Source organism: Podarcis pityusensis (assembly GCF_964106645.2).
Source record: "Podarcis pityusensis genome assembly, chromosome: 1".
Taxonomy (NCBI): domain Eukaryota; kingdom Metazoa; phylum Chordata; class Lepidosauria; order Squamata; family Lacertidae; genus Podarcis; species Podarcis pityusensis.
This window is the reverse complement of record NC_138028.1, coordinates 139,321,879-139,331,105: the sequence shown is the minus strand read 5'-3', so window position 1 is coordinate 139,331,105 and position 9,227 is coordinate 139,321,879. Positions and strand designations below refer to the sequence as shown.

At 39.6% G+C, this 9,227-nt stretch overlaps 1 protein-coding gene across 33 annotated transcripts in view; it reads right to left on the bottom strand.

Moving 5' to 3' along the window:
* MAP2 (microtubule associated protein 2) overlaps positions 1-9,227 on the bottom strand; it is a 232,167-nt gene that overhangs the window by 57,688 nt on the left and 165,252 nt on the right. For 25 of the 33 annotated variants that reach the window (XM_081015216.1, XM_081015194.1, XM_081015197.1 and 22 more), the window contains one exon: positions 8,179-8,256. In XM_081015216.1, coding sequence (XP_080871342.1) covers positions 8,179-8,256 — 78 coding nt within the window. The remainder of the gene's footprint in view (positions 1-8,178; positions 8,257-9,227) is intronic. The other 8 variants (XM_081015226.1, XM_081015204.1, XM_081015220.1 and 5 more) reach the window with 1 other exon arrangement.

The following is a 9,227-nucleotide window of genomic DNA, read 5'->3' as shown; positions in this document are numbered from 1 at the left end:
ACAAACAAAAAACCAAATCCAGAAGAATCTTTTTATGATTTGTTGAAATACGGGTTTGAAACTTTTGGGTATCATTTCATCATCCCATCAGTAAGCAAAAATGTTGTCTAATCACCAAAGAATAATGAAGTTAATGTATGCAGCCAGGGCATGTTTGCAATCCAAGGAAACAAACATCACTGCTTGCCCTCTCTTAGGAAACTTCTCCAACCTACCACCTCAGGCCAAAGTATAGTGATAGGAACAATCACATATGTCTGTTCCCAAGTTTGCCCATTTGGTCATGTGAGTTTGGTGAGTATGCGGGCTACAGTGCTTGCAAATGAGGCGCATGTTGGTGATGGGAACAAGATCCTTTCCTTGTTTTACCTTTCTGTGCTCCATCACTTCAGCCACACCTCTCCCCATCCTGGTTCAATTCCAGTTGAGTTTCCATCACTCGTATAGCTCTCTGGTGCAAAGGTTTGACTTCCACCCATTACTTTATATTTGTACAGGCAGACATCTGAACAGCAAATGTAACTGCATCCATCACATCAGGTATGGCCCCTAGGAGTATCTTTTTAAAGAGTTGCTCTTATAATCAGACCCTGCACCTTCCTCTACTGAATGATAACTTTATGTACTGCAGACACATACCATATAGGGGTTCCTACTTATTCCAGACTATTATCCCAGACTATTATAACCCAAGAACTGTCTTAGCCACTGACAAAAAACAGGCAATATATAAGGAGCCACAAATGAATTCTTTTTCTTTTAAGATAACAAACAAATTCACTTCAGCATCACAATCTCCTCTTACTGAACAGTGGTACAAGTAAACTCATTATGTCACGCTTTGCTTTTGGGAAGACTAGAAACAAAGTTAAAGCTTGACTAAGCATCCACAAAGCTTGAAAGTTGGTATCTGGTTGAATGCTGTATTCAGCAGAGGTCCTCTTCAGCTGATCTTCCTTTGTAGCTTACTGTCCAGGATTTGCTCCAACATACAAAAAACCTACAAAAATTATTATTTTCACATTTCAACTTCCTCCACTTATTGCTAACACACAATGCAAAAGCAAACCAGAAACAGGTAATTGCTATTTTCAAGTGTAGTTCACGTGATCTAAAGACTTGCATGAGTGCACCCATTTTTCTCATTACTTTCCCAGGGGCAGTTCTGTGTACTGCCATTAGAGGGACGCGAATGAAGTTCCTTGATGCCACAGGTGACTGCTTCAGGAAAGGTGGAACTCAGAAGTTTCACAGGGTACAAGGACTTCACTTTGCTTTATCAACCTTTTTTATTATTCATTGTATAAAGTTCTATCAGTGCCTTTCAAGCTGGAAGCTATGCAGATTTCTTCACTCCCTCATCCACCCCCACAAATGTATTTTCATTCTAAACACAACACAAGTATATAATTTCACTTTAGGATGTCATTACCTTAACTGGTCAACAGCTTTTACACGAAGCAGTAAAAGCAAATACTCTTCCATTTGCTCTTTATGTACGTGTCTGTACCAGAATAAAAGGTGGAAAGAGATGCTGCTGCACAGAGAGTTGCTCATCCTCTGCTAGTCCGCACACACAAAGTTATGTGTTTTCACTTCTAAGGGAGTGCCAGCTTTCTCCCCAACTTTTCACACTTTTTAAAATCAGCCTCCCCATCCATGTTTCCTATGCAGAGAATTAGAACTTAACTTCTTTTAAAAGAAGTAAAAGCTGAATTTGCAAAAGGACTCACTGCAGGGCAAGTATATGGAGAAGCTGTCTGCAAACCAATCTGTGGGCATAACCCCAAAGTCCTGGGTCAATGCCAGCTCCATTGGAATGGTGCTGAAGGTATATAAATTCTTAAGCAGATAGCTGAGAAAGGTGCTTTAGTCTAGCCCACCCAAAAAATGCCTGTGTGGCTTGCCTTTCCTTATAGAGACTTCCAGTACCACTTATGTAGTATGTAGGTTAGCCCAGTCCAAACTACTTTTCCCTCACTGCTTCCAATCCTTTTTGACAGACATCCTGATTCCAAGACTGTTCCCCCCAGGAGGTAGCAAGCAATCCTTCATGTATGAAAGCTTATTCCTACTCCTAGCTGGAGTAATCTACATGGGAGATACAGTTCAATGAATGATGCGAGACCCAATGATGCTTTGCCATGGCCCAGAATGGCATGATTATGACAATCAAATTAAATTGTATGAATTAGCCTAAAATGCAGCAAAATAGCAACACAATGAAGGAGTCTCGATTTGTGCCTCTCTTTAGTTTGCTTTATAATGTTAAATTTTCAAGGTCATATATTGCTACTTAAGACCTCCACCATATAGCATAATTGCTGAAGAATGAAAATGTACTGGAAGTACATTTGAATGCGTTATATTTTAATTGTTGTAACCAGAAAATCAAGAAATCATACAGCTCTTTTGTCCATTGTAGTAGGTACTCTTTAAAATATATGCTGTAGCAAGACTCTTTGAAATGAATTGGGACTGTCCTGGTACAGCCTAATGATTGAAGCCTAGCTAGCAGAGAAATATTTTTATAGAAAGCATTTTTAAATTCAAGCTGCTGGATATCTGTTGCCAGCAGGGCGGGGCGAAGGGGGCTGGGGGGGGGGGAGATCAGAATACATTCTAATCAGTGTTAATTCTTTTAGAAAAAAATAGCTCTTATCAATTTGCAAAACACTCACTGGTCTCAAAATCCTTCCTCAAAGACATAAATTATAAATGAAGATCTTGTATCCTGGGTCCTTTTCCTTCAGCATTTTTATTCTTGCTTTTATACCTAAAGTGGTGTACACTCCAGGCTTGATCTCATGAAGCATACAGCAGACAAAGAGTAAGCTGTCTGTGCAAGGCAGCACCCAATCCCTTTGCCCAGCTTTGGCTGATTAAATGTATTCAACACTGCTCGGGGGGAAATCCATACCCTGAAAAAAGAAATCCTGCTACAGTATTCTCAATGCACAAAATAGTTTTAATAAAATCGAATTAGGTTTCTTACCTCCTAGTGCTGTGCAAACAGACCCACTCATTCTTTTATGTAGGTGAAGCAAGTTATCAAAATAGAACAATGAAAGCTGCAGCAGCAAATCCTTCCCTCTTCTGAAACAGATTTGCCTTACAAACCTCTCTCTGTCTCTCTGTCTCTCTAATTTGTGTTTGCTGCTTGGTTGGCCACATCTACCTTTGTCATGTCTGCTACACTGTGATTTCCCACCCCGGGATGACTGAAGGAAATCACCCTCCTACTCTGGACTATGCAACCTGCTGACAAAATTACCACCATCAAAATGCTGTGGGGAAAGGAATGGAGTGTTAGCAGTCTCATCTCCTGTGCTCAATCCAAATTCCACGCTAAGCAGAAACATGTTCCCAAATGCTTCTAATGATGCAAATCAATAACCCACCTGTGTCTACTTCTCATAAATCCCAACCCAAATTCAATCCATGGCAGAGGTATGGGTTATGGTGCATGGGTTAAGTGGGGATAATGTGTGTTCTGCAGGTGTGGGAACATGAAGAAAGGACAAATGGCAAATAAGACTACAACAGTTGCACTTCCTTTGTAGCAAAGCTTTTCACAGGCATTCTGTTTGACCTGGGGCCCATGTGTGTATGCATGTGCACTCGCATGCACAGGGAGTATGAGGCACTAATGGAGAAGGACATGAATAGATGGGTGTGTTTTCATCAGTACTGAAAAATGCTCTGTACATGCCTCAATCCTGTATGTATGCAACAATCCCTGACACTGAGGAGAATGGGACTACCTCTGTCACAATGGGCAATGGAGTCCTGAGATGCCTGTGGCTCATGCTCACTGCATGCAGTTTTCAAAGCTATAGACACAGAGTAGTCCCACAATGATATAAATGGGACTAATTTAGTCATCATTAATTTCAATAGTACGCTCTGAGTAAAAGTTAGTTGATCATAACCCTAAATATAGATTAATTCACCAAACAAATAAGAAAGCAAGTTGTTTCGAGACAGAAAAAGAAATGAGCTTTGCCTGAACATGTTTGTTGACAACCCTCCAGTCCTTTTCTACAAAAAATAATAATAAAATAAAATAAAATAAAATCACACACAACACATAGATACCTTGCAGCACATTCGAATTATGATTACCCATTAATGGTGAAGCACACAGCGTCTTGGACTATATGCATGATACTGCCAAAGTTAAACAATCTGAAGTTCCACTTATTTCAATGAAAAAGATTTACAGTACATTCCCACATTCTGTTTATGCTGCCTGGAAAGGCACTGTATCCTTCTGTATGGTGAGCAGCGTCTTCTGTTTGCAGGGTGCTGAATGGCTGCATGAGCATGTTATCTTGAAATCGTGAGCACAGACTTAGTCTACGCCTGGCTAAGGGTAAGGTACTATGGGCATGCTGCTCTGTGATTGGTGAGAGTTAGTGCTGATGCTGTGGTTGCTGGGAGAAAGACAGTCGTAGCTGCAATGGTACTTAAAAGTAATGTTGTTTTGCTCTCAGTGTTGCGGCTGAGAAAGCAGCGACCACTTGGAAAGCTAGGACTATTCTGCCAGGCTAAAATACCTAGAAAGAGTAATTCCACACTGAGCGAGCTTAGTGGGACATGCTTCTGCATAAACACGCTTAAAATTATATTGCATTGTATTTGTTGACTGTCAACAGATTTTTAAAGTTTTGATAATCTGCAAATCTGTAAGTGTGTATGTTTGACTTATTCTTCAGCTTTCTTGGTTTTTTGTGATGTATGTTTTAATGGCCATTGGCTATGAATAATAAAAATCCTACTGATATTTAACTCTTCTATTAAAACAAAAGGGTTTTAAAAGTGATTAACTCTGCTTAGATTGTTATAACCTCTTATTTTGGGAGATTTGAATAAAAATGGTTGACTTGGCTGTTCAGCTGGGAGAAAAACAAACTTTTGAAATAATGTTGTTTGTTAACTTGAAAAAGCAAGCTTGAATGATATATTAACATACACTACTCAATAAACATATATGCATCATAGCTTCAGAATCCTGCACAAACATCAGCTTTTTGGTTAATTTTTATAACCATCATTTTCTCTATTATACAGATTTTTATAAAACAGAAATACAGTATGAATTGCTAGCTGTAGCACTCGGAGCAACATGATCTACTGAGTCACAATGACCTGGAGATGTTTCATCTCTTTGAAATACTAACACAGAGAAGAGGTAGCTGGCAGTTAAATTCATTAGAGAGCCTTAACATTGCTGGAGATCAATCAATTTTCATTTTATACAAAACAAAAACCAGCAGAACAGCAACAGCACTAACATTAATGACTACCACATAAAGCCAATTTTATGCTGGTATCTTAGACTGTAATCAACAGGTCTGGTGGGTTACCAAAAATGTTAAAAGGGTGCTTCTGAGACAGAAAGGTACCCAAACAAACCCTTCAATGTGGGATGTTCTATTTTCTCAAAGTGAGCACGTTAGATAACATGGGTACATCACATCACAAGCTCTGAATTGCACCAGTGCAAGCAATGTACAGGTCAACGTAAAATGCTCACTCAGGGGCTCATCCACACTTACCACACTTTCTTTCTTTCTTTCTTTCTTTCTTTCTTTCTTTCTTTCTTTCTTTCCCCCAGCTCTTTACCCGCAAAAACCTGCTCTCCGGTGCTGAACTGGAGTAAATGGCAATCTGCAGAAAACTTTAATTGCCATTTGCTCCAATTCAATGTTAAACACCAGGTGTTCCTGGGGAAAGCAGTGGGGTGAATGAAGAAGAAGAAGAAGAAGAAGAAGAAGAAGAAGAAGAAGAAGAAGAAGAAGAAATTGCTCTGACATGGAGCTTTCAAAAGTGGACCTGTGTCTAGAAAGTGCAGGGCAAAAAGTAAGTGTGGATGAGCCTAGTGCACACAGGAGTACAGTAGTAGGTAATGGTTTAGTCCTTAATTTTCACATTGATGTCTGACAAGCAAGTACAGCTGGTGGATCAGCATGCTATTTCCAGTTTTGCACTTCTTTAATCAATTCTCAAAACATAAAACTGGCTCCCACATCGCGCAGTACCAGGAGCGGGATGAAAGATGATTTTGTGATGAGTTAAAGCAATCTCAAACCACTAACATAGCAGAGACTTGACTCCTTTCAGTGGCATTAACTGAATAAAAAGGTTGCATATTACAATTAGTACTTTAATTAAGAAGAAGGGTAAGGGCTCATATGCACACAGTACAGCACTTCTGGGTCCATAGCCCTTCAAGTGCACAGTCAAGTGACTTAACACTCTGCATCATGCTAAAAGCTCCTTTCCTGTGGAAAGTCTGCCTGCAAAGGAGAAGTTTAATTACTCTCCTTAAGTAACATTTCACATACAGGGAAGTTTCAGTTTATGGCTATATGTATGTTTAAGATTATAGGTACGTATACACTTATGAACCCAAACATGCATGCAGAAACATGAGCATTCAAATATACATAGTTTCTTCCCTTCCACAGGGAAGTAGCATAGCCCCGAGAGGAATATATTATGTGTTTTTTCTGCACATGAAGCTCAGCTCTAACTTTTCATACTCTCTAACATCCATTAGAAGCAGAGACTGTGACTACAAAGTTTCCCCAAAGTGTCACCTTAATAACATAATGAAGTGGTGGGTAATAGATGTGCAATATAAAATCAAGTCTCCAGTTACAGCCTATTGGCTGAAATAGCCTTTGTTAAACATGTGACTAAGAGGCCTCTTGATTTAAGCACATGTTCAAATTTCTTTGTCAACAGAGGTTTGCAGAGCTCTGTAGATGGGGGCTGCTGAAGTTAGGGGGTTCTACAATACAGGCCTGGGGTGGGGAACCTGTGGCCTGCCAGCTGTTGCAGGACTCCAACATCCATCAGTGCTAGGCACTGGAGCAAATGGCCAGGAATGAGAGGAGCTGCATTTCAACATTTAGAGGATCAACATTCCCCCCTTCCTGGCACAGGTACATCAAATTTATTCCAATATTAAATCTCACCAAATTAAAAAGAGCTTAGCACTTGGACACAAATTCATGGACCCACAAAGGTATTCACAAGAATAATGATGGTTTGCAGTAAAATCTGAAAAAATGCTGACCCCAGGAGTCTAGTTCCCCCCCCCCAAACAAATCTCAATTTAAAAAATAGTAAGAATATTACTCATTTTATTATCAGGGAGGACTTGCCATTTCCCCCCAACCCTATGGCATGCTCCTGTGCTTTTAAAAGTTTCAGGTAAAGCATATATTCACTGGCTATGTAAAAATACAGAAAGAGAAAGAAGATATTGAACATCACGGTAGCATTTAATAACCTCAGAACAGAATTGCACTTAATTCACATTTATCTTACGATAGTTTTTTACATTTATGCTGTTATGTTTTACATTACCTGTCATGTCTAAATTTAAAAGAAAACAGATATAAAGCAAGCAGAAAGAAAGATGGAAAGAAATTAATTCAAGAAACGAACCTTTTCCCAGCATGAAAATAAAGCACTGGAAAAAGCTTTATTGTGTTTTGTCTTGAGGGCTGCCAGAATACATTGACATTCCTACTGCTAGGAGATGCCCTTTGCATCCTCTATAGTTGTGTATACTGGGTAGTAAGTATGTTTCCCTAGTCCAGAACTTGAGAGGTTGCTGTAACCATTTTTCCAAGTTCAGCTTTTCTCATCGCAGGTAGTCAGTGATAAGAGAAATTGTACCAAGTGGAATTATCCTCTATCTGTAAGCCTTAAAAGCAGGGCTGTGGAACCAATGGGCTTCTTGATATTCTTGGACTCCAACTCCCATCAGCATGAGTCTGCCTGGCCAATATTGGCCAGGGGTGTTGGCAGTTGTAATCCAACAATATCTAGAAGGCCACAATTTTTCCTGCCCTTTCTTCAAGGTACCAGAATCTTTTCAAAGCCATTTGGAATATCTATTCAATGGCGCAACAAAACTTGTATTCATGTTAATATACACTCCCAAATATCACCATAAGCATATATAGATACGTACATAACAATGTACATATCGGTACTGCTTGTGCTTTACAGCGATGTGGAACTGCTAGCTTGCTATTAGGGAAAATGCTCGCTGCCCTTTAAATTAATGCTGGCAGGTCATCCTCCTACCTCTCTCATTAGGATTCCTGGGTTTCTCTCCTTAGAGATGGGCTCTGCAACACCCAAGGGAATTCTTACCTTCTTCCAATGTTCCAGTCTGCTCTGAAGCTGGTGATGGGGGCGGAGAAGGAGGCAGGTTAGCTGTTTCTTCAACTGCTAAAGATTGAACAGTAAAAATGAGACACAACAATTAACTGCTTTGAGACTAGGTTATGTCAACTGGACAATCTATGCCAATGTTTCCTAACCTGGTAGCTCTGCCAGATATTGTTGGACTCTCATCAGTCCAAGCCAGCAAAGCACTGGTTGGGGGGTGATGGGAGTTGTGGTCCAAAGCATCTGGAAAATACCGGGTTGGGGAAGGCTGATCTGCATTACAGTTACCTGGAAGCATATTATAACATTTCAATTGAGTTGGATCTAAGACTTGCATTGTCTTATACCAACAATAGTAACCACTCGATTCAGATGATGTAGCATTATGCTGATAATTCTACTGAAATAGCTTATTGTTTTTGTTTCTTTAGTAAAGTTGTACATAAATACTAGTGTTTTTTGTTTACATCAAAGCCGTTTGAATGATTGACCTGATAATTCTTACATGCCTTGAAGAAAAGCACATTCACAAGCCAAAAGCAGGAGGGGAAGAGTTTTTTAAATATCATTAGGGGAGAAAGAACATCACATAGAGGTGCCCAACCACATGTTTAATTCACTTACAGGTATCTGAAAGGATAAACGTATAATTGCTTACATAAATGATTAAATCCTATTTTCTCCGGAACCTACTTAATTTCATATTGTAACTGCTTAAAGCCAAATCTTGAATTTTGCCAGCTCAAGGCTGACCCACAGCTAAGCAGAAACCTTTACCACTAACTTCCTTTCCAATGCCCAACTGCAGTATATGAAACACGAAAGTGGGATAGTGACAAAACCACAGATACAGTGGGAACAAGACCCATGGAACATTTCCTAAACCTTCCTCTTAAAAGCCTGAGCATTTTTCTGCCAAATTTAAGCATTAAAGCCCATTTGTGGGAAAAATCAGTATATTCTTAAGTCATTTTCACTGATCTCAGCAGGGCTTAAATATGATTCAGTTTGGAAGAGTTGTGCCTATGCTT